Source organism: Pleuronectes platessa, chromosome 15, assembly GCF_947347685.1.
Source record: "Pleuronectes platessa chromosome 15, fPlePla1.1, whole genome shotgun sequence".
NCBI lineage: Eukaryota > Metazoa > Chordata > Actinopteri > Pleuronectiformes > Pleuronectidae > Pleuronectes > Pleuronectes platessa.
In genome coordinates, this window is record NC_070640.1 from 24,430,125 (window position 1) to 24,455,217 (window position 25,093).

At 41.9% G+C, this 25,093-nt stretch overlaps 2 protein-coding genes across 2 annotated transcripts in view; one reads left to right on the forward strand and one right to left on the reverse strand.

Annotated features, from left to right (window-relative positions):
* Positions 1-1,245: 1,245 nt before the first annotated feature.
* Positions 1,246-7,192, reverse strand: LOC128457220 (protein LBH). The gene is made up of 4 exons (XM_053441818.1): positions 7,038-7,192; positions 4,307-4,385; positions 2,573-2,826; positions 1,246-2,282 (listed from the first exon to the last, which is right to left on the reverse strand). Exons 1-4 carry the CDS (start codon positions 7,061-7,063, stop codon positions 2,165-2,167), a joined length of 477 nt encoding a protein of 158 aa, XP_053297793.1. The 5' UTR covers positions 7,064-7,192; the 3' UTR covers positions 1,246-2,164.
* Positions 7,193-10,113: 2,921 nt separating this feature from the next.
* Positions 10,114-25,093, forward strand: part of LOC128456656 (myotonin-protein kinase) — a 43,270-nt gene continuing 28,290 nt past the window's right edge. Inside the window, exon 1 of the mRNA XM_053440912.1 lies at positions 10,114-10,855. Within this exon, the coding sequence (XP_053296887.1) occupies positions 10,690-10,855 (166 nt within the window). The 5' untranslated portion in view covers positions 10,114-10,689. The remainder of the gene's footprint in view (positions 10,856-25,093) is intronic.

A 25,093-nucleotide genomic window follows, 5' to 3' on the forward strand; every position in this document is an offset into this window, starting at 1 on the left:
CACATTTTAGACTGAAAGTAGGCCACACTATCCACAGTATTATTGGTTCATATAGTAAAATGTCAGACTGTCCCATTGTGTCAAGTCTATCTGAAGATTTATCAAAACACATCCACACAGTCTCTCTGTATAGTGTGTGTAGGTAGTGTTTGTCATGTAGACTGTGGAGATGTATTTTATATATGTAGGTCCACAGAGAAACACAAAGAAAGAAATTTCAAGCAGAGTTCAGAATTCTGACCATATTTGTCTTTTGAAAATTAATTTCCTTAAGGCTATAAAGTCTTCTCTGCATTTTGGTTCATTTTTAAGAAAGAAAGAAAATGACTACATTTTATGAAAGTCTTATAATGTAGGCCTTAACACTTTCCTGCCCTGACAATGGCCAGTCCCTCTTTTTCTCCTGATGAATGGTTTCACCACAACAACAACTGGACTGGGTCAGCATGACATGTGAGTGCCTGTCATCAGCTATGTGACTGGTAGTTCACGGGTCTAAATTCTTTTATGGCTTTGGACTGCACCAATAGACAATATTTTCAGTGTTTATCTCATTTAAACTTGTATGCCTGGTCAGCTGACTGATGAAGGGTTCTTTAACACATTCTAAATCTAAAATGGTCAACTAAGAAATGCTCAGACATCTTTATGCAGAGACTATATGCTCCAACTTTGATATTCAAAAAAAGTGGCTGTCAGAGTTTTGCATCAAATCAACCACTATTCTTTTCAGATAGTTCTCTGCTGAAATTGAGTTGCCACAAAGTTTTTTTTAGACTCAACCAGTGAGATGTGTTGCTCTAGTTCCCTCTAGAGGTCAGAATCTGTAGACACAAGCTCACTGATGTAACTTGATGGGCTGTCTGTGAAACCGGTCAATTTGAATTGAAATTGGACTATTGAAACCTATATGATCCTCAATCTGCTAGGAAACTACAATTTTAGCAACAGTAAAAACTGTGTCTTACATTTGATTGATTCCAGTGTGTGTGGTTCTCCTAGCCCAAACAACCTATACATATTCTACTCTTGTAAGTGTAGAGGCATTGACATAATGAATATTTATATCCTTAAGAAAATGTACAATTGTATAGGGGCATATTAGCCACCCACACTGGCAGTTTAGAAATGACAGGTGTGTGATGTTTCATGTTTCATTCCTCAATCATGAATGATGCAGGACACATGTAGTTGTGAAATTGTATTTTCAGATTTTATCAACAGTTTTTCTTACAAGATGGCGGAAAGAGCAGTTCACCCAAAATCTGTGGCTATAAAAAACAATAACATTGATGATCTCAACAGTCGCCATCTATTGTATTCTCAAATGTGGCTGAACCTACAGAATTATATGAAGGTGTTGATATAGTGAGCATTGTAAACATGAACGTGGCCTTATTACTGTAACTGTTATACAAATGTTCCATACTACAGTTGGTGACATTACTATGACTTCTATACTCTGACTTAAAAAAAAAACCATACATTTCGAAGGGACTGTACACTTGTATGTAGGTCAATAGATGGGGGTAATAGCTGTAATGTCCCAACATGGTCTTAATTCCATCAAAGATGATTTTACTCCTTGACATATACAGTTTAATTATTAGGCAATTTAATTCAATATTCATATCTGTGAAAACCTCATACATACTGGTCAATTATTTTGACATGATGGAGGTGCCCTCCATTCTGTGGGTCCACTAATGCCATGACGAAGTTATTCCATGCCACAGTTGTAGCTCACATTGCTATGGTAACAGCCATAACAGACATTTGGGGTCTGGGCCTTCATGCTTTAGTAAACTGGATAATTCATCACATGCGTGCTGTAGAATGAGACTGGTGTTGCAAAGGAATAAATTCACCCTCAGAAGTACTGGAGGTTGTCGCTACAGTCTCATTACTTCAGTCCACAAGTCAGAAACAGTAAGTGCAGCAGTTAACCACAGATAATTCTAAACTGGATATAGCAATACTGGATCACCTTAATATTAGTTATCTGAAATGGATCTTGCATCTTCACTTTACTCACCCTTCCCAATAGGATTATCATTTATTGGTATAGTACTCATGAACTGGTTATACATTTATATATAAACACAATATATATACACAATTCAGGTAAACTGCAATGGTGTCAGTCCATACTGGTTGTACTAGTTCAACTCTTCTGACATGGTGGGGCAGCTTCAAGGTGGGTGGGGGAGGCAGGCGGAGTCAGACGGGAGAGGGAGAGTTGACTCTGGGACGGTCCAATAGAAAACTTCCTGCCAACTGAGCTGCAACAATGAAAATGTAAAGAAACTGTCATATGTTACAAAGGATACAGAGGATATTATCCATCATATTGTATTTAATTCACTGAATAGGACAAGTTTTTATTTCAGTGATGATACAACATTAAAATTCGACTTCAATCGCCATCATTTACACCATACATTTAGCCTAAATGTACTCTGATATCCTCCGCTGGACTTAACTTAATTGTCTTTGTGCAGGGATAAAAAGAACACAGGTCAAATGTGTTTGAAAGGCAGGATCAAATAATATACAACTGCAGTGTCCTCACCTTTCTTCCATCCCCATCTCCTCCTGCTGATCTCCATCCACAGAGGCCTCTGTGTTATCACCAGAGCTTTCCTCCTCTTCACCCACATTGTGGCTCATTTGGCATTGACGAGGCCAGTGATACGCCACACTCTCCAACTCACTGAGCTCAGTGGGCTCCACAACAATAGAGGGGAGACGCTCCCTCCTATACAGAAAGTCATCCGGGTAAGAACTGGAATCAGAGTCTTCATTTTTGTCGGCTTCTGGAAAGATCTGGACCAGGGAGATATATGATTTGTATTCATTTTCCTTAAAAAAATCTAAAGTTATGCTAATTATTTCGGTTATTCCAAACTTTTAAGGTGTTTAAAACCATCTGAGGATACATCTTAGAATATTAACCCTCAGACCTTCCAAGTAACTGCTGAATCACCACTCTTGCATGCAAATGTTACCGACAGATTGAGTGATGGAGTTATCAAGCTTCACAATGGATCAGCCAAGTACTGTTGCTCTTTCAAAATAAATTGGTTTCTAATATCTCAGGACAGGCCGTGTTGGCAATCCAATGTTTTTAGACAAATCCCTACAGGTACTTTCCGTAGAAAATTCCCCAATTCCCAACACAAGGATGGACTTCCCCATCCACAGTGAGTTTAACATTGTATATTTAGTATTAAGCATGTTTGAACAAAAAACACGATGCACTGTATGTACTAATCTTTTTCAGAATTTAGAATAATTCTTTAGACATGCTTACAGCACGTTTATAAAATGTCTCAGTTATTGCAGTTTGCAAAGCACAGCCTCTTGCCTGTTGTGTTGTCCACAAACCAACTACACAACAGTTTGCAAGCTTAGGCTTGAGATATATGCAAAAAAAGTTCAAACACAAGAGTAGGCTTCACACAGTTGAACAAGTCATTAGTTGAGATGGATGGATGGATCGTTTTTCAGGACTATTCATGGCTACGTGTAAATGGGAATATTAAATGTATAATAATCTAAATTTACCAGGTCAACAGCTTAATGGGTATGTTGTCTTTTTAAGAAAAAGTTCACAAAAATCATTCGATCACATGGTAGCCGAACATACAGACCTGAGTGACAGAGGGATCATTTCACTTTTTAACTTGCAGAAATCACTGCAATCGCTAGAATAACAGATGTGTCTAGGGATTTTGTCAAACAATTTTATAAAATCATAAATAGCAGAAGAGAGCAGAAGCTGGAAATGTCTTGAATGTAGCGCCTGCCTGTCCTAAACTGTTAACAACGGGTCACTGGTTCACACACGTTCCATTGTCTGATACAGAAGCAGAAAAACATGTCAATGAATAAAAGCTTTATATGTATATGTCTGTATATCTGTATATGTGATCACAGACAGCAGAAAGGCAATCAGAGAAAGAAAGGGGAGGGCAAGCAGAATATAAAGATGATGTGAGATCTTCATAAATATGTACATTTATTGTATTAAATCCCCAAGCAACATTTACCGACTTTAGATTCAAGCTGTTATCAGTCAAACCAGTTTTTAGCTACATCCTCAACTTTGCACAGTCTAGTCATGTTATATGGTTCAGCCTAATCTACACACTAAAAATGCTGGGTTATTTCCATAACCCAAATGCTGGTTTGAGATAGGTATAATAGAGATAACACTATTAAAACTAATCAAAAATGTGGATCTGAAAACAAGTGATGCAATTTAATCAAGGGCCACTAAGGCAGGCAAGTATGTCAGTTGTACCTGGTAGGCTCTGCTGCCTCTTCGCTCCACTGAACTGTCCTCCATCTGAGATTCTACTTGACTGAGAATGGTGCTCATACTGCAAAAAGCACAACACATTGTTTAATTAAGGTCAATTTTGCCTGAAGCATTTACACTAGCAAAGGTCTGCATTTCATCAACACAGCACAATGCCTTCTTTGCCCCAAGTCTACAATGCAATGACATTATGTGTAGTTTTAGTAGTGTACATATTGTGATCCTTTTTTTTTTTATTGTGCTTCGGCACTGTTACTTTAATTCTGTTTTTCTATTATTGCTGTAACAAGTGAATTTCCCCATTGTGTGGATAAATAAAGAAATCTAATCTAATCTAATCTAATTCACATCAACCTCACAGAGTTCCAATCACATTAACGAGGGTTTTAGTCTATTTAGACCAGTGATTCTCAAACTGTGTGGGGCAAGGAGGCATAACAGGTGGGGGAAACGTGAGGAAATGTGAGGTGGAACTAATATTATAGTCGAACTAATGTTTTGAAGTCCGCATCTCTTTGAAGGCGGAGCAGTAAACAAATCGCTCTTTCTCCGTAGCCAGGGGTCGTCAAACCGCGGCTTCAGCCCCTCTGCAGTGGCTTCCTCTACAGTGTTATGCATGTCGCGCATATTTTTCGCGAACGGACAGTGCACACACTCAGGCCCCGGGGCTCCGCCCCGCACACACTCACTCGCTCAGAGACACACACACGAGATCAGAGCTCATTCACGTGAAGCAGCCGGTCAGGGACAAACAAGAGACAGTGTTCAAAAAACAAGTTGAAAAGAAATAACGATGAAGTCTATCTTGCTCTTGGGTTCACAGTCAATGTGGAAGGACATGAGGAGAGACCAGTGTGTATTTCATGTCTGAAAACTCTATGAGACCCAACAAATTAAGAAGACACTTAGAAACTTTACACCCCAGTCACATGCACATGTTCTTTTTGGTTGAGCTTTATCATCTTAGTAACAAAGTGATATAATTGAATTTATTTTTTCTCTATTATTGAAAAAGTACAGACCGGTGGAGGAATGTAGTGATAAATGTCACCTCAAGTACTTCCATTAAGTTAAATTTAAGCAAATTTATGGCACTATTTTTTGAAAAAGTGACAAATGTTACAAAAATATGCTTTTTAAAGGTTTTTTATTTGTACATCAGAAATTCCTGAAAGTAATGTGGAATTAATGTTCATGTGTATGTTATCTAAATACACATGTTAAACTTGGCCCATTTTGTCATCATTTTGTTGGGGCAGGGGTGCTCCCGAATGCCACCCGCTGGTGGGGCATGAAAAATATTCGAGCTCCAAAGTGGGGCATGAGAGAAAAAGTTTGAGAACCACTGATTTAGACACATGGAACTGTGGTATTTTTTCGCCTGTTTTGGGTGTGTACATGAATGGTAGCCACAGAAAGCACACTGCCATGTTGTCGGAACACAAACAGCATTGACAGGGGCTTTGCTTTGGTTTGACTCAATGACAACCTCAGCGTATTTGTGTCAAATAAGGTTTACGATTTCAAACAGCTCAACTCACACCTTCCAAGACATCTGGCTAACATTTGGGGCTTTTCGTTATGAGAGTTTCAAATTGCTAATCATTGCTCTATATTCATTGTATTTCATTTTATCGCATTCACATTGTTAAAAATTAAAAAGAAATTGGAGAGAATAGTACAAATGTTTAGGGTTATTACATAATGTGAGTTAAAACATATTCATTCAGATAGACTAAAACGTACACGAATACCACCTGTTAACCTGATCACCAGTTAAACTGGAACATTTTAAAAACGACTGTTTCATGTTGGAAGAAAAGCTCTATTTGGCAATAACTACAACATCATAGAAAATATACATCCAAATAGAATCAAGACGTAGTCAGAATTTTTTTTTTATCGTATTGTGGCAAGACCAGGAAAGGCAGAGACGCAGGTAAGCTAAACAACCAAATGTGGAACATTTTATTTCATTTAACTTAACTCATTTTCACAGACTGTTTGAGATGGAGGAGTGCTTTATCATAGGTTTCAGTGGGACAAAAATACTGTATTGAAAAATACTTCAGGGCTGAGGAGGGAGCTGGCAAAGTAAGATGTTATTTTCCTCTGAGTTAATCTGCAGGTAAGCACTTAATGAAATAACAGGCTTGAACAACAACTGACTTGTCAGCTGCAAAGATGGGGGAAGGGTGAGAAAAGGTGGGAAACAAAAAAGACAGCCTGACATATAGGGTTATAATTATTAAGGAATTAAGGGCAAAGTTGAATAGTTGTATAATGGAGTGATTATCCTGTAAGGTAACATTGACATTGCAAACATTTATGTTTTTGTAACCAAGGCATGAGTTCATATTTCTAGTTATATGTGTATAAACACACTGACATATAAGCACAGAGTATTTAAAATCTAGAGGGACAAAATATGTGAGTAAATGTCTCTAATCACAATGCTTTATTTCTGAATTTATATTTCTGAATAGAGACAGTGATGCTACTGTCATGAATTTGATATATGATTTCATTCCAGGCAGTCAATTTCCATTTCATGGTCCCAATAAATTTAGTCTCAGGTATGATCTTGTTGAATTTATGGTACCCTCCGATTTAAGAATATAACACAAAACACCATTTCTCACAGCTGTGGTAGCATGGGCAGGTAGATACCTCATGTTTTAAGTATTTAGAATGTTTTTGTCATGTATCTTACCTGTGTGAGACAGGGATACAGCTCATCTTTACAGGTATTTAAAGGATTAAAATAATTTGGGGTTGAAATCAAGAAAGTATTTCCAATGTCTTCTTTTTACCGCTGACAAACTATTCCTATTGAAAGTTGGTCACTCTGAATTGTCCGTCACTTTTTTTGACTTTTTCCTGACAGTGACACTTTCAAGCTGTCTTCCCTAAACCCGGCCCCTCCTTCCTCTTATCCTCCTCTTCCTTAATTTCCTCCAATGGCTTGCACACTGACGCACATAAACCAGCTTTACAAGCTGACAGGCTTTAGCGTCACGTTTGATTACAAGTAAAGCCTTGATGTAACATGTGAGTGTGCAGCAATACTGTGCCTCATATTGTTCTCCTGCTGATGGGCTGCACTCATTCATCACATGTTGGACATTATTTTACTTTATGATTAATGCAAGAGGCTTTTCCACTAAAACTATCGTGGAAAGGATATTAACACATTTCTTTAAGTTAGCATGTCTTTATTTCCTTCTTTACTTGTTCAATAATATGAGGTGAACACAGAGGAGATTTAATTAGTATAGTGTTCCTATAATATTACCTCAGATAAATTCATCCAGCTGTCTAGTGAAGTTCCCCTGCTGTAGCTCGCCAAGTCAATTTAGAACCAGTAGGAGATGCTAATGTATGTGGGGCTGGAGTATTCTCCATGAACATTAAATTTGCCTGACCTAGTTTGATAGATGATAAATTTCCCAGTGTTCTATAACTGTAATCTGTCCCTTTATTTTTTAATAATTATCACATACATCTTTTAGGATTAATAGGGAATACCATTTATGTAATATACAGTATATTATATGCAATTACACTGTGTAACTAAATAATCTGTATACTATTGCGACATTGTCATAATGTAGACTAAGATAAAATGCTGGATGGGCAGGTTTAAGGGCAGGATTGTGACCTATTACAACAAGATGAGCAAGATATAAAAGAAGAAAAAGAAAAATTGAAACTCACAAAGACTGAACTACAACAGAAGAAGGAACATGTCGACAGTCTGTTGGATGACATAAACCGAGAGAAAAGCATCTGATCAGATCTGAAAACCAGAAACAATGTGACCTATTACAACAAGATGAGCAAGATATAAAAGAGGAAATAGTCAAATGTAGACTCACAAAGACTGAACTACAACAGAAGAAGGAACATGTCGACAGGCTGTTGGATGACGTAAATCAAGAGAAAAGCAACATTAGAATTCTGACCCTTCAGGTTCACACACAGAGAAAGAAGCTTCGGATTGGGACAAAAATGATCGCCTTGAAGCAAAGAGAGCATGACGTAAAGGACAGTGACATCAGGAGACAAATTCAAGAACTACAAACCCAGAAGAACATTATTTTGGAAGAAAGAGAAGAACTGGATGTTTTGAGGATGGATCTCAACAATAAGAATCTTGAGGTTGAAGCTGCCATGAAAACCATCAGTCAAGAGAAAGAAGACTTTATTCAGATGAAGTAGAAAAAGAGAGAGAACTGCTTTTGATTGAAAAGGAAAGAATGGAAGAACAATGGTCTGACTTGAAAAAGAGAGAAAACAAGCAAATTGATAAAATGAAATACATTGAATCCATGAGAATAAGACATCAAGAGCTTGATGCCAGGATGAGTCAAGACATGAACCACAAAATCATCCGATTGGAACAAAACCAGGAAAACATCCTGAAACTGGTCAGTATTCTAGAGGAAAAGCAAGAGGCTCTGGGTGTACATAAAATCAATATGAAGAGCTGCACTGAAATGCTCGTGAGAGAAAGAGAAGGATTGAAGAGTCTGATGTCAGAAATTGTCTTCCAGAGGCAAGTGTTGGCTGAACATTGTCCATGCTAAATTTTCCTTGAATGAAAAAAGTAAGAGAAATGTGGGCAATGGCATCAAGTCATGGTGTCATGAATAAATCATTCATGAGGATTATCTACTGTGATGCAGTGGTTGTCATCAACTTGTCAATTATCACCTCCAGGTCTGTAATTTTTAAAGGTTTTAGAGAAGCTGTGGCATTGGTAAAATGTGACACATCGGTTCTTAGGGATGTTTGATACACAAGCAACCTCAAGAAAAATAGGCACCAATCTTTTTGCTATGCTATTCAATCAAATTTGTTGAGTTTCTCAAGCTGTAATGTTCAAGAAAAACAGGCCAGCATGACCATGATCTTTGTCCACATCAAATCAGTTAAAATTCTTTGATTCAAGTTAATGTTTGTGCAAAATGTGAGCAGATACCCTTAAGGGGCCTTGACCTTTGACCACCAAAATCGAATCAGTTCATCATTGAGTCCAAGTGATACAAAATGTTTGTACCAAATGTGACGAAACTCAAGGCACACTTGAAATATTGTTTCAATAGAATGGGACAGACGGACGGACAACAACCCCAAAACATAATGCCTCAGGCCACTAGCTATTGCCAGCACGGAGGCTTCAAATCATAATCACTTTAATGTGGTTGTGAGGCCATTCAGTTTGAAACAAAAAGCAGTTTAAACAACTATGAAATTAAACTATTACAAGTTTAAGGCAGTGTGGTGTATTTCTAAAAAGAGAATAGGAAGGACGCCATTCAATCGTAAAGTCTGAACAGAAGTTGAGCAGAAGAGAAAGAGAGTGAGTGGAAAAGAGCACAGACACAGATCTACAGACACTACTGCAGGAGATAAATTATGGATGAAAGGGTGGATTAAAAGACAAACAGTTGACTTACAAAACCACTCAGTTTGGCGAGAAGATATTATCTCGGCTGCTGAAATAAGATTGAGTGTGGGGTGGCAGATTAAATAGGGAGGATACGTGGGGTGACAAAGGGGAGAGGTGGTGAGACAATAGAGATACAAAATAATTAAGGGATACAACAATTTTATTTTTTGCAAATAAATAAAGTTGCACTATTCAAAACATGACATGAGTGAAAAGTAAAAGCTCAGATTCAGGTCAGTGGTTCATATTTGTCACAGGGGAAAGAAAAAACAGAAGAAGAGCAATCAAGGGCAGGTAAAAAAAAAGAGGAATTGTTTTAGAGCATTCACGCACTTCTCTATAAGGTTTAACTGTTGTAGTAGAAAAAAGGGTAGTACTTTGAATAGAGGGAGTGGGTAGAGACCGAGAGGGAGATTCAAGCACCAAAAAAGGTATTGAGTCAGAGCTAGAGAAACTGCAGGTTTGACAGTTGTGGCACAACCATGGAAAGCAACAGGAAGACAAGAACGAGGGCAGAGGACAGACAGACAAAGAGAGGAGGGATCTGACTTACAAAGACAAAACAGAGAGAGGAAAAACGTGAGAGGGAACATGACCTGTTGAAAGAGGATGTTTGCATAGAAACAACACAAGTGATCAAGCTTAGCAGGTAAAGAGTAAAAACGATAGGCGGGGTAAGCAGAAGGTTTAGGTTTTGATACAGAAAGAGATCCCAAAAAGCAACTGTCTGTTTGGCAGAGGTGAAGCCAGAGAGAGATTGGACTGTTACTGTATTCTCAAGAAACCAAATAGAGAAACTGTTAAGGAAGAGGAAAAATATGTTCCACCTTAAATTCATGCAAATTCAACAACTGGACATCAGGGTTTCACTGCTATTTTAAACCAGCACGCACCTCACCCATTGGGCATCATGTCGACTAGCCCTGGCCTTGGTTCACCTGACCAGAACGGGAGCTCACAGACCACTGGACCTGTTGGACTCCAGACCCTGTTGGACCTACTAGTAGGGGTCTATCAGGAGTTCTACTCCTCACTCTTTGCAAGGGAGAAGTATGTATCTCGTTTCCTTCAATGGGGTGAGTGTTTTCTCTTATTTGTATGTCGACCTTCTGGTTGGAGGACGACCGCTCTACCCCTCAGCCACAACAGTTAACACCAAGTAAGCGGCGCTGTAACTCACCACACTCTGCTATCTTTTCAGTGATTTCCTTATTGTCAAGTGCCATAAGAATAATTCTACCCAGATAGAATGTGATTGTCTGGGTGACAAGCTGAGGTGGTGAAATTGGAAAAAAGAAATTAATCTGACGAAACAGATTCATTATAAAGAGTGAAGCCTTGACTGCAGTCCTGTACTGCTGTCAGTTTCGTCGGTTGCCAGATAAGTGGATTCTAAATGTCTGACAAATCATTCCTGTTTTCTACATTATTGCTGGTCAAGTTATCAATTCAAGGCCGAAAAGACCAGGCCACAGGGAAATGTCCCTGCAGTCCTGATGTGCACTACGCCACTGGTGATGAGTAAGAATAAGTGATAAGGCCTTCAGAGCATTGTGTTACAGATAAAATTTGATGTTCATCTGAAGTCTGACTGTTAGTGTGACATTAGATCTACTAGCTACTGAAGGCTGTACATTTTGAACAGCCCACTGTCTTAAGAACAAGACTATACTCCCACACTAATACACTAATGCACTGCGAAAGAGCAACAGCGATGGTAAAAAGTAAGAGCATGGATTCATTTTCTTAGCATGAGAATGATGTCGAACTTTAAATTAGTGTTAGCAACACTTTGTATTCAGTGATGATTTAATGAGATTCAACAAGGTAGGAAACAGTGACTGTATCATTGTTTCCAAAAGTCTCATTTTTTGTCCATTCATTTTAGCATTTTAGCAACTAAAACAGGTCCAATAGCATATCCAAAAGTTCACTGTTTATATTCAGTACCAAGTGTTCAGGGTCATTGCAGGAAGTGGTTTTTCCTTTTATAATCTGATGAGCCCATCAGCAGAACATAATTTGTCTATGGCTTTCAAAACCTTTACAAAATGCTACTGCAAAAGTATACCTGGTTTCTAAGCTGACACAGCTCTAGCTAATGTTTGGGATAAAATAATTACATAGAGAATGATCATGGTTATGGTTAAAATATTGACTATTGATGAAGTGCAGAATATTACCAGTAGCCTGATGTTTCCTTGATCCGTCCATCATCCTCCTCTTTACTTTGTTCATCCAACTCTCTGAAACAATATAGCAAGCTAGCAGGTGAGTAAAGTACTGAAGGAAATACAAAGGCATATCAGAAAGGAAAAGGTGACGCCATTTGCAATATCAACATTTTCCCAAGAGATCTTATCAAACTCTGTTAACCAAACTTTCATTGAAAACAGTTCCACAACCTCCGTAGTTTCCGTAAATGTCAACAAAGACATCACAACTCTGAAATTTAGTTAGTTTTCTTCTGTGCTGTATTTTAAATACACACAATTTGCCAGTTTGGGCACTTTCTTTATGAGTTTTATGAATTGGAGTAGAACTGATGTTATGTGCAGTAAATATACTTGGGAGATTGTTGTATAATATGATTGAATGTAATCACTATGAGTTTTTTTTTCAACATATTTTTACAAGAAAACGTTTTAGTTGTGTAAATACCTGTATGTATATGCTGGGATAGGAATAGGAATTATTAAATACTGTATCAAAGTAATACAGGGTAATCCAATAGTAAACCCTTAATTTTCCAATAACTTTAAAAAAAAAATTGGGCTCATGTTGCTGTCCACAGCTGAACTTGTGACATGGTAAATGGTTTTGTATTTATATTACGCTTTTCTGGTCATGATAACCACTCAAAGCTCTTTACAGTACAGTTTTACACAAACACACACATTCATACAGCGCATCTATTAGCAGCACTTTTGCTGTTCTATGAGGGGCAATTCAGGGTTCAGCATCTTGCCCAAGGATACTTCAGGGAAGACTGGGTATCGAACTGCAAACCTTCAGGTTGGAGGACGACCGCACTACCCATGAGCTTAAACAATCTTTTCACTGTCCTCTCTTGCGCAAACCTTTAACAGAACCAGACTCAATGTCTCGACCAAAACATGATGCCTAATAATCCGTTTATGTTATTTTCAAAATATGAAGAAAAAAAAACTCCCTCATTAACTAGAAGAAACCTTGAGCAGAACCAGACCCAATGTGGGCAGCCATCTGCCTCGACCGGTTGGTGTGAGTGGAGAAAAATGGGGAAGAAAGGGGAGATCTATTAGAGAGGGGAGAGGAGAGGGGGGGAGAGAGAACATTTGTTTACCCATCATGTTTCTGCTCTGTCGGACTGGTTGTAATAATGAGAATAATAAGTGTGATAATTATAGATGTAAATATGTTTTAAATTATAGCAGCACCAGTTAATATAATGATAATAACAAACATGATGATGATTAATAATAATTATATTAATAATAATTATAATAATAATAGTTATTGTCATCTGGATCCTTCAGCTCTGGAGTCAGACATACCTGCAGAATATGAGAGGGAGAGGGAGAGAGGAAAGAAACACAAAATTAGTGACATGTAGTAAAATAAGGGTAGAAAGAGACAGAGAGAGGAAGAGAGAGAAAGTGCTGAGTGCATGATGAGAATTCCCCCAGAAGTCTAGGCCCATAGCATCATAACTAAGGGATGGTTCAAGACTCACCTGATCCAGCCCAAACTATAAGCTGTATCAAAAAAGAACATTCTAAGTCTAACTCTAAAGGGATAGTTCACTGAAAAATGTAAATTCACTTATTATCTACCCCTATGCCGATGGAGGAGTGGGTAAATTGTTTGAGTCCACACAACACTTCTAGAGTCTCAGCGGTAAACTTTGTTGCAGCAGAATCCGATACAACAGAGTCATTTACACTGTATTTTAAGCCCAAATGTTTGTTCATATATTCCTACGAGGTGCGTTCCGTTCACGGACCCCCGGACACACCTTTATGTTGTTACGTCTGCTAGATTAGCATTTACAGTGGACAAAACCCAATGTAAATAACCCTGTTTCATGTCAAATTTGAATCTGAATGTTGGTGCTTGGAGGACACCAAACGTAAAAGAACAACAGAAGCAAAACATAAAATGCCTTCATACTGCTCCTTTGGTCTCATCCAAGTGTCCATAAGCCCCCACATTCAATTTTGACTTAGAAACGGCATCATCTACATCAGGTCTTTAGCCTAAATTTCCACTGTTATCCTCTTGTTAGTCACTGCTGCAGTAACTGCAGGTAATTCAAGTTATTGTGATACTCACAAGTTTTTTTTAAGTTTGAAGAAGTGGTTGCCATTTACTTAAATTTGATTAGATTTGGCCACAATACTGTTTACCCCTGAAACTCCCAAAGACTGCAGATAGTTACTGCAGCAGTTTAAATCCAGGAGAAACCTAAAGTTTTTTATTCATGCCTTAATTTCCCTTTGTTTGCTTCACTTATTTTCTTTTTCATCTGCCCGGGCCAATAGCATTTACATAAATTACAGCCTGTCCAAAAAACTGTATTCAGATTATTCAAACAACACTAAGAAGTCAACTATTCATATCTGTTTCTCACTGTTGTCCCATTTACACATTTTTCTGTCTTTAATTGCAGTATCTTCATTCTGTAATGAAAGTACTCCATCGCCGCCCTCCAAAAGAAAAAAGAAAAAAGGAAAAAAGATGATAGTGATAAATTTAGTTTTCATTATTATTTTAAAAATGTATTAAATTATGCAAATAACACATTACAGTAAAAAGGGTTCATCCTGCCAAGATTATCTTTAATTAAAATTAAACTGAATTTGTTGTCTTACTGTTCAAGTGTGGGGTTTTAAAAAAAAATTGAAGTTTACAAAGCCTTCTGGCCTGAAATGGGAGACAATGTTTTAGAGGTCTTCACAGGGTTCAACAACTCATCTCTGCCTCAGAGCTGCATGAGAGCAGTTCAGGGGTCTCATTTATAAAAGAGTGTGTAGGATTCATACTAAAAGTGTACGTACGTACAAAAGCCGGATATGGCGTAAGCAAAAGAAAATTGCCGTTTCTGTGGATAACACAATGTGTGAGAGTGAAGACGATAGAAGGAACGGAGCCTGAAATAAAGAAAAGATCACAGATCACAGATCAATAGAATCTATTGAGACGTACAGCGTCGAGGACCATGTTATTTCTCCGTTTTTGGACAGGAAGGTCTCTCTTTGCACGAGTCCTTCTCCTCCTCCTCCTACTCCATCATCTTCTTCTTCTTCTTCTTCTTCTTCTTCTTCTTCTTCTTCTTCTTCTTCTTCTTCTTCTTCTTCTTCTTCTTCCGAAGATGTGCACGATGAGGAATCGTCTCTCCGATTGGGGGTCTCCGTGACCCCGAGACTCGCGACGCGGGGCCTTCCTGGCTGCCAGTGTCGTGTACCCGAGCCTGTTCTTGCTCGATGAGGAGAAGAAGGAGAAGGAGAAGGAGAAGAAAAAGAAGACTCTTGCGCAGTAATAATAATAAAAAAAGAAACTAATTTGTATTATTTCTCTTATAGCCGAACGACACACGCAAAGACGTAGGGTAGGTGTGTCGTGGGCCCTGTCGCTTGTCGGTCGGGGTCCCAGTGACCCCGAGACTTGCGACGCAGGGCCGGTCCGGGCTCCCCGCTTCGTGCACCCGAGCCTGTTGTTGCTCAGCGACCGTTGAAAATGAAAAAACTACGATACAAATGGCAAAGCTTTTTTTTTTGTAATCTCTGGCCGCCCACGTTGCGTACTCGAGCCTGTTCTTGCTCGGTGATGCGAAGAATAAGAAAAAGAAGACGAGACGAACAAGAGCAAGAAGGAAACTCATTTTTATTTTATTTTTGTATAGCTGCACACGACACGCGCGAAGACGTATGGCCCCCGTCTCTTGTCGTTCGGGGTCTCCGTGACCCTGATACTCACGACGACGGGCCCGCCCGGCCGCCCGCGTTCCGTACCTGAGCCTGATTTTGCTCGGTGATGCGAAGAAGAAGAAGAAGAAGAAGAAGAAGAAGAAGAAGAAGAAGAAGAAGACTTTGACTTTGACTTTTGAATAACTTTATTTAAGTCACATTGTCAAAAGAAATCCTTAATTATTCAAAATTATGTGTCACAGAAAATGTTAAAAACATTCCAGGCACACATACATCATACACCAACGATAAAATTTCCAGATGTTCTGTTAAAATTTTAAAACCAGAGACCGGTTGTCCCCCAGTGAGCAAAGGACCTGTCCCACCCCCCCACACAGCCCTGAAACCCTCCAGATTGTCCCTAAGTGTAAAATATGTTCAATTCTGAGCCTAGCTGCCACCAAACCCCTCAGGCAGAGCAGTGGATCTTTCCAGCCTCCCCCCGCCATTTTGTTTTTTCTACTAACCCAGATTGCTATCTTGGCATTAGCAAAAATAAAATTCATTAAAACCATAGTATGTTTTTTCCTGGCAACGTACTTTGGTCCAAAAACAAAGAGTGGTAGCGAGAAGGCCTCTCCTAAACCCCCCACCCACTCCTGTAGCTGTTTAAAAGTGTCAGCTAGCCTGGGACACGACACTACTAAGTGCTCCAGGGTCTCTGGCAGCGAGCAGAAAGGACACCCCCCCTCAGTGCTTGGGTCCAGGTGAGCTCTGTATCTGTTTGTAGCTAGAGCTCCGTGTATAATTCTCCACTGGATGTCTGCCATCCGTTTCTCCACAGGAGGTTTATACAGGACCCGCCAGCTGCCACTAGGGGAATAATCTGAGCCAAAAACCTCCGTCCATTTCGACTCCCTGACTCCTTCAAGAGAGCGACAGTTCAGGACCTTCACACAGCTGCAGTAGAGCTGTTTCCCTGCAGAGGTGTTGAAGGTGCCCAGTGCTGGAGTCCTGATGGTTAGCAGTCGGCCGCTCTCTTCTCTCCACTCCCCCACTGCAGGACTCACATTCAGGATAGGAAACTGGTATTCTTCTGTTTTTGTCCACTGGTCAGCCTGGCTTTGGCTCTGGGAGAAGGTCCGAACAGGCTGGGGCAGTGACTGCCACACCTCATCCACGAGGCTCCGCACCATCCTGGTAGATCTTATACCTGTCATCTCCGCCAGCCTCTCCAGTGATGTCCGTGTCAGGTGGCCCAGCTTCCCTATTCCTGCCTCCCTGAACTTGTTTTGTATTGTCGTTGATGAGGATGTGGATGTCAGGACCGTTTTTGTTAAACAGTGGCTCCTCAAAGAGCCACATCCCAGGCGTGGGGTCAGGAGGCCTTGTGATGGTGAGAGTCCTCCAGGCATCTATCACAGAGGTATAAAAATTACTGAGCCCAGTCAGTCTGTGTAGAGGAGAGTTTAACAGGAATAGTTGTTTGTCGTACCCGAGGCCCCCGGCTCTCCAGAGCAGCAGGCGGGCCACAGCCGACCAGCACCGTGTGGAGCCGTACAGCAGCCTCTGGGCTGCCTGCAGTCTGAAAGCAGCAGTCCTGGATATGATGTCGGTCAGTCCATGGCCCCCCTCTGCCACAGGGAGGTACAGTACGGACGCCCGCACCCAATGATGGCCCGAGCAGAAGAAGTCCACCAGCAGCCTCTGTAGTTGTTGCAGGAGTCCCGGTGGAGGAGTCAGCACCTGGAGTCTGTGCCACAGGGACGCTGCAACCAGGTTATTGACAATCAGAGTTTTTCCCCTGTAGGACAGCTGGGGTAGCAACCATTTCCATTTAGACAACTTGAGCTGCACCTTCCCCAGCACTCCCTCCCAGTTCTGCCTCTCTATCTCCTCACTGCCTAAAAACAAACCGAGGACTTTTAACCCTTTTACTCCCCATGTCAGGTTCCCAGGGAGACGGGGTACTCTCCCTGCGTCCCACTGACCAATCACACATGCCTCGCTCTTTTCCCAGTTCACCTTGGCTGTCGTAGCCTTTGCATACAATGCCAGACTGCCCTCTAATTCCTGTATGTCCCCCTGATCCCGGACAAGAATGTTTACGTCATCAGCATAAGCTGATATTATTATAGGGGGACTTTGAGGCAGCTCTGGCAGACGCAGGCCTTTCAGCCGAGTCCTGAGCCGACACAGGAGAGGTTCGATGGCCACGCTGTAGAGCTGGCCTGATATTGGACATCCCTGCCTGATCCCTCTTTGGACTGGTACCTGTCTGCTCAGCCCTCCCCCCACCTTCACCACACAACATGTATCATTATATAATAACTTCACCCAGGACAGAAAGTGCTCCCCGACACCAAAAGCCTGCAGTGTGGCAAACAAGAATGACCAATCGACACGATCAAAGGCTTTTTCTTGATCGATGGAAATAATGCCAATATTAATGCTGCACACACATCAAAAATGTCTCTCATTAAAAACAAATTATCCTGGATTGACCTTCCTGGTACACAATAAGATTGGTCAGCACTAATAAATACTTCCATAAAAACCTTGAGTCTATTTGCTAAAACCTTAGATAAAACCTTATAGTCACTGCATAAAAGAGAGACGGATCTCCTTTCTTCGGTAGCAGTGATATTACTGCCCGTCTGCAGGAGGCTGGAAGAAGACCTTTAGCAAATGCCTCCTTCAAGACATCCAGCAGATCCTGTCCCATACTGTTCCAGAAATGTTTTTAAAAATCTGCTGGTAATCCATCCAACCCTGGTGACTTGCCTGCAGCCATCTGAGATACAGCAGTGGTCAGCTCCTCCAGCGTGATGTCGGCGCTCAGGGTGTCTCGCTCACCTGGACTCAGCTGTGGGAGGTCCTGCAGCAGCTCGGCCACAGCTTCCCCGTCACACTCCTCTGCCCCAAACAGGTCGGTATAAAAGTCCACCGCGTGTCTCCTCATCTCTGCTGGTTCAGATGTAATATTCCCATCCGGCAGCCGGAGACCCACCATCTGCTTCCCCTGGGCCACGGATCTCTCCAGGTTAAAAAAGAACGTGGTAGGTGCATCTATGTCTTTTAATTCCTGGAACCGAGCTCGGACCAGAGCTCCTTTGGCCTTCTCCTGGAGAAAGGAATTCAGTTGTTGTCTTTTACCTTTTAATTTCTCTGTGTTGGTAGGTACGCTCTCCAGCTCCTTAATGTCTTCCTCCAACTGCTCCATCGCTCTTTTAATGTTTCTTGTAGCGTATGCAGTGTACTGCTGGCAGAAGACCTTAATTTGACCCTTGCCAACCTCCCACCACTGACCCAGGGAGGGAAACGAGTCTTTCCTGGAACACCAGTTGGCCCAAAACAGTTTAAAATTCTCACAGAAATTTAAATCATTTAAAAGCTTAACATTAAAATGCCAGAAGGATCCAGGCTTTCTAACAGGAGATAAAAGTAGCTCTACTAAAACCAAATGATGGTCTGTGAAACCAACCGGGTGGATTTGACAGTTGGTCACACGTGTGATAAAAGGAGCTGATATGTAAAATCTGTCCAGCCGGGCCCCACTGACCCTGCCATCTGTTATTTTTATCCAGGTATACTGCCTGGTTGAAGGATGTTTCCTCCTCCACACGTCCACTAGATCCGCCTCCATGACTGTCTGGCCCAGAACCGAGGAGGACTGAGGATGGAGCTCCTGTCCTGTCCGGTCTAAAGTGACGTCTGTGCAGCAGTTCCAATCCCCCCCCATTATTATACACTCCCCTTGACCCACACTGTCCAACTTGTTTTTTAATAATTTAAAAAGAGTAACACGTTCAGGACCGTGGTTTGGTGCATAAACGTTGATTAGATTAAAAATAATACTGTGTATTTCCACTCTTATACTCAGAGCCCTGCCTCCCACGATCTCTGTGCTGGATAAAAAAGTCCTTTTTAATGAGGGAGAAAATAAAACAGCGACTCCAGCGCTCAGGTTAGAGCCTTGGCTTAGTACGTGCTGACCCCCCCATCATACTCCCCAGTCTGTTTCATTCAGTGAATCACTGTGAGTCTCCTGTAAAAAGAGGACATCCAGCTTTTTTACTTTAAAAAGTTCTGATACTAAAAACCTTTTATTAGCACTTCTACCCCCGTTCATGTTTAATGAGGCTACCTTTAATGCCATGAGAGGATAAAAAATAGAGAGTAAAAGGACAAACAGGTAAACACAGCAGAATGAAAACACCCAGTGATGAACGGTCATGATCAATTTTATTTACAATTTTTCCTTCTCTTGGACCGTATTTTACATGGAAGACCTTTTTTTGCTGCAGTCACATGTTTCCTGAGCCTATATCTGCGTTTCTCATCCAGGACATCCCTACCTCTTTCTGGAGGGTACTGACTGTCTGGATGAACTTCTTAATGTCTGGGAAGTACTCTGCTAGCTCCACTGCTTTGCCAAAGGATTCATCTAAAAACTCATTGACCTCCTTTAATGAATATAAATCTGTGCTAATTGAAACGCTGTCAGCCAGAGACACATTGTCCGATTCATAGTCCTCCTTCACGTCCATCTCACTAACCTGACTGCTGTCTAATTCAGCCTGTATCTGTTCAGCCTGCTGAGCAGGACCACACTGCATCCCCTGCTCCGGGTTGGCAACCAACACCTTTCCTATTACGACCTGTTCCTCACTTCTCTCCTCTTGCCTCGCCAAGGACTCAGAAACAGGCGCAGCAGAGGGAACCTCACAACAGCTGGACCTTCAGCAGGACCCACCGGACCGACCGCACCCGGCCCGGAATCCACCAGAACCACCGCCGCCACCGGCACCACCGCAGCCGGCGCCGCAGCCACCGGCACACACACACGCGAAGACGGAACCGCTGCATCAGAACCCGCAGCCTCAGAGGACTCAGCAGCACCGGTGTTCCAGTTTAACTGGCGGGCATGGCTTCTGGCGACATTCCAGATGTTGAGGCTGTTTTTTAAGAGCCGGTGGCAGATTCGTCATTTTCACAAAGCGCCTGTGTGTGAAGTGCGGTGATCTACTGAAGGTCTTGCTGAAATAAAAATCCTACAAAAACCCTTCACGAGTTCATGTGTCCGTGTCAGCATCACGTTGAGACCGCAATATACATTTAAATGGTAAAAAAAAAAAAAAGTAAAAAATCCTTGATCGGGATTCGAAACAACAAGCTAAACACTATGAGCTTCTAGCCTGATGACGATCTCACTACGCCACCGAGTCGCTGAAATGTACACCGCGCGTTAGATAAATGTCTCGTTCTTTGCTTTGTCAGATGTATATCACCAGATGTGCTTTAAGGTAACGCCCATGTCATCTGGTGATAGTCCGAACACAGAATAAACGCTTTAAACGTAATACCAGGCTTTACAAATCTGACGCTCCTCTTCATAGGAGACACAGGGAGCATTGAAGAACACACACGCGTCACCAGCTCCACTCGAAGTGCTTTTGTTTGTCGCTGGTGATCACTACAAAGCGCACACACCAAACAACAGGTACATGTAAACATCCCTCACATCAACAAGGCGGAAGCTCGAGCGGTGTTTTCATGAGTTAAGTTGGTGAACGTGCTTCTAATGGACGTGTGGAGCCTCACGTGTCCTCCTGTGGCTGCTGGTTAAAGTCAGCGGACGGGATTTTAAAAGATGTTCTCGTTGTTGTCGATGATCAGGTTCTGCCATCGGAGAATGAAAACAACCCAACCGCTCATCACAGAACGGGGGTGTTGGTTTGTCGTAGCTTCTGTAAGTCAAGTGTTGTTTATCTGTGTGAAATCAACAGATGATCTGTCCGAAGTGTGTCGAGTGTGTTGTCAACATGACACATGTGTGACGAGGCTAAATATAAATGTGAAAAAATCCCACCACGGGAATCGTTCTGCTGTGGTCCACATAAAAATAAACGTAGTGACAATGGCACTGTCCACTGTACCACTGATCAGAGTGATAAATAGATTCACCTGTATGCTTTTATCACTGTGAAGCCTGTGCACAACTTAACATGAGTTGTTGTTTCAGGGAACACGCCCAGGTTAACTTGTGACAGTCAAAATGTAACCGTAAACTCAGAGTTATCGGTCACACGTCACACATTTGGACACCGCTGCGCCCGTGTGCTTAGCACACGCACGGAATCATGAAAAACGGCTGTATCCTGCACTCATACAAAGCAGAAGCCACAAAAGAGTTTGCGTGCTTACTATAAGTCTGCGTTTCATGTGCTCGTTGATATCATGGTTGGTATGAAGCAAGTATACAAACACGAGTAATGAGAGGCTCGTAAGAGCTTGTAGTCGGGAAAAAATACTAGTATCATGGTTTGGGGTAAGGTCTTTTATTGAGTGTCTAAATGCAACACATAGACATCTGCGCACTTCATCTTCACGAAGTTCAAACTACCATGGCACTTCAAAAGTCGCTGTAGAGACTACCCATGTATGTCCAGATAACCTTTATGGTAAGTAATAGCCACACCTTTTAAGATTTGTTTGGGTCATCTGTTACTTATCTCCGTTTCCTCATCAGACACAGGTGGAAATTCCAACACAATACAAATACTATTAAATTAAACTGTAAGTAAGGAATACATGGCCAAGAGGTTTTATAAAGGCTCCCCAGCTTATGTTCACCAGTTAACATATTAGCACATCACAAACATTTTAATTTAATGCAAATGCCATCCATTTCAGTGGCGGTTTGGGGCCACTGATATCTATCATATCATATGATAGATAATAGAGAACCGCTTCGCGGGCCAGAGAGAACCGCGAAGCGGGCCAGATGATGAATGTGCCGCCGCGGGCGGCTGCCCGTTTCGCCCGTGCCCCAAACCGCCACTGAAATGGATGGCATTTGTATTAAATTAAAATGTTTGTGATGTGTGAAGCACATGAAACGCAGACTTATAGTAAGCACGCAAACTCTTTTGTGGCTTCTGCTTTGTATGAGTGCAGGATACAGCCGTTTTTCATGATTCCGTGCGTGTGCTAAGCACACGGGCGCAGCGGTGTCCAAATGTGTGACGTGTGACCGATAACTCTGAGTTTACGGTTACATTTTGACTGTCACAAGTTAACCTGGGCGTGTTCCCTGAAACAACAACTCATGTTAAGTTGTGCACAGGCTTCACAGTGATAAAAGCATACAGGTGAATCTATTTATCACTCTGATCAGTGGTACAGTGGACAGTGCCATTGTCACTACGTTTATTTTTATGTGGACCACAGCAGAACGATTCCCGTGGTGGGATTTTTTCACATTTATATTTAGCCTCGTCACACATGTGTCATGTTGACAACACACTCGACACACTTCGGACAGATCATCTGTTGATTTCACACAGATAAACAACACTTGACTTACAGAAGCTACGACAAACCAACACCCCCGTTCTGTGATGAGCGGTTGGGTTGTTTTCATTCTCCGATGGCAGAACCTGATCATCGACAACAACGAGAACATCTTTTAAAATCCCGTCCGCTGACTTTAACCAGCAGCCACAGGAGGACACGTGAGGCTCCACACGTCCATTAGAAGCACGTTCACCAACTTAACTCATGAAAACACCGCTCGAGCTTCCGCCTTGTTGATGTGAGGGATGTTTACATGTACCTGTTGTTTGGTGTGTGCGCTTTGTAGTGATCACCAGCGACAAACAAAAGCACTTCGAGTGGAGCTGGTGACGCGTGTGTGTTCTTCAATGCTCCCTGTGTCTCCTATGAAGAGGAGCGTCAGATTTGTAAAGCCTGGTATTACGTTTAAAGCGTTTATTCTGTGTTCGGACTATCACCAGATGACATGGGCGTTACCTTAAAGCACATCTGGTGATATACATCTGACAAAGCAAAGAACGAGACATTTATCTAACGCGCGGTGTACATTTCAGCGACTCGGTGGCGTAGTGAGATCGTCATCAGGCTAGAAGCTCATAGTGTTTAGCTTGTTGTTTCGAATCCCGATCAAGGATTTTTTACTTTTTTTTTTTTTTACCATTTAAATGTATATTGCGGTCTCAACGTGATGCTGACACGGACACATGAACTCGTGAAGGGTTTTTGTAGGATTTTTATTTCAGCAAGACCTTCAGTAGATCACCGCACTTCACACACAGGCGCTTTGTGAAAATGACGAATCTGCCACCGGCTCTTAAAAAACAGCCTCAACATCTGGAATGTCGCCAGAAGCCATGCCCGCCAGTTAAACTGGAACACCGGCCGACCGTCCCCATGCAGGCTTAGTCCCCCCGGCGCTGCCCTCCCCTCCTCCGCCCGTCTCCCGTGCGGGCACGTCACTTTCTTGTGTCCCACTTTTCCACACTGAAAACACTTCATGCTTCCCGAGCTCGCGTACACCATATAGAACTGTTCTTCATATCGAACCCGGAAAGACACGTCCAGTGTGTGCGACTCATTATCTAAAAACATGAAAGCTTGCCTCCGCAGAGACTGGACGTGCTTCAGCTTCAGGTCTTTGCAGCCCAGACCCACCGCGCGGAACCCACTCGCGAACTTCCCGAAGCGCCGCAGCTCTCGCTCCACCGCCTCATTGGGGATGAACGGAGGGACACCTGACACGGTGATCCGGGTGGAAGCTACCGCTAACGGGGACACCTGAATGAACTCCTCCTCTACTGTAACCCCGCTTTCAATGAGCTTAGTGACCGAGTCTGGATCCTTAAAGAAGATTACCAGCGCCTTGTTCATCCTGGAAGCGTAGGTGATGTTCCCGTGACCCACCTGCTCCCCCACGGCCAGCAGCACCTGCTCCACTGTGGAGCTGAGCTGAGGCACCAGCCTGACGCCATGTCTCAGGGACATCGGCGGCGTCCCTGCGGATGCCATCCCCGCCACGAGACACGCACAACACACAGAAAACTACACTACACGTACACAAACACTACAAAACAATGATCATACAATAAACATATATAAACCTGAAAAAGTTTGAACGCGCTTTCCTTCACCTCCTCTCTTCACAACTACACCTCCACCAACGAAGAAGAAGAAGACGACGACTCCAGCTCAGTAATAATAATAAAGAAAAAATGAATTCTTTTTTATTTTATTTTTGTATAGCTGCACAAGACACATGCAAAGACGTAGGGCACGTCTCTTGTCGTTCGGGGTCCCCGAGTGCAAGGGCCGCGAGCATCCCCGGCTGCCAGTGTTGTGTGCTGGAGCCTGTTCTTGCTCAGTGATAATACAAATAATAACTATAAGAAGAAGAAGAAGAAGAAGAAGAAGAAGAAGAAGAAGAAGAAGAAAATGCGGTGGCACACGTTTTAGTCTTTTAAAAAAAATAATTTGTATTGCTGCACACGCGAAGACGGGAGACTGTCACACGCACACAAACACATGCTGGGTCAACCAGACCCTGGGACAACACAAGGGTTAAATATTAACGTTTTATATTTTACTTTG

Excerpts from the sequence above, each read along its gene's own strand:
- LOC128457220 (XM_053441818.1), bottom strand. The coding sequence starts at position 7,063 with ATGAGCTGTATCCCTGTCTCACACAG. Across the intron at positions 4,386-7,037 it reads TGTATCCCTGTCTCACACAG|TATGAGCACCATTCTCAGTC; the intron begins GTAAGATACATG and ends TGCTTTTTGCAG. Across the intron at positions 2,283-2,572 it reads GAGATGGGGATGGAAGAAAG|CTCAGTTGGCAGGAAGTTTT; the intron begins GTGAGGACACTG and ends TCATTGTTGCAG.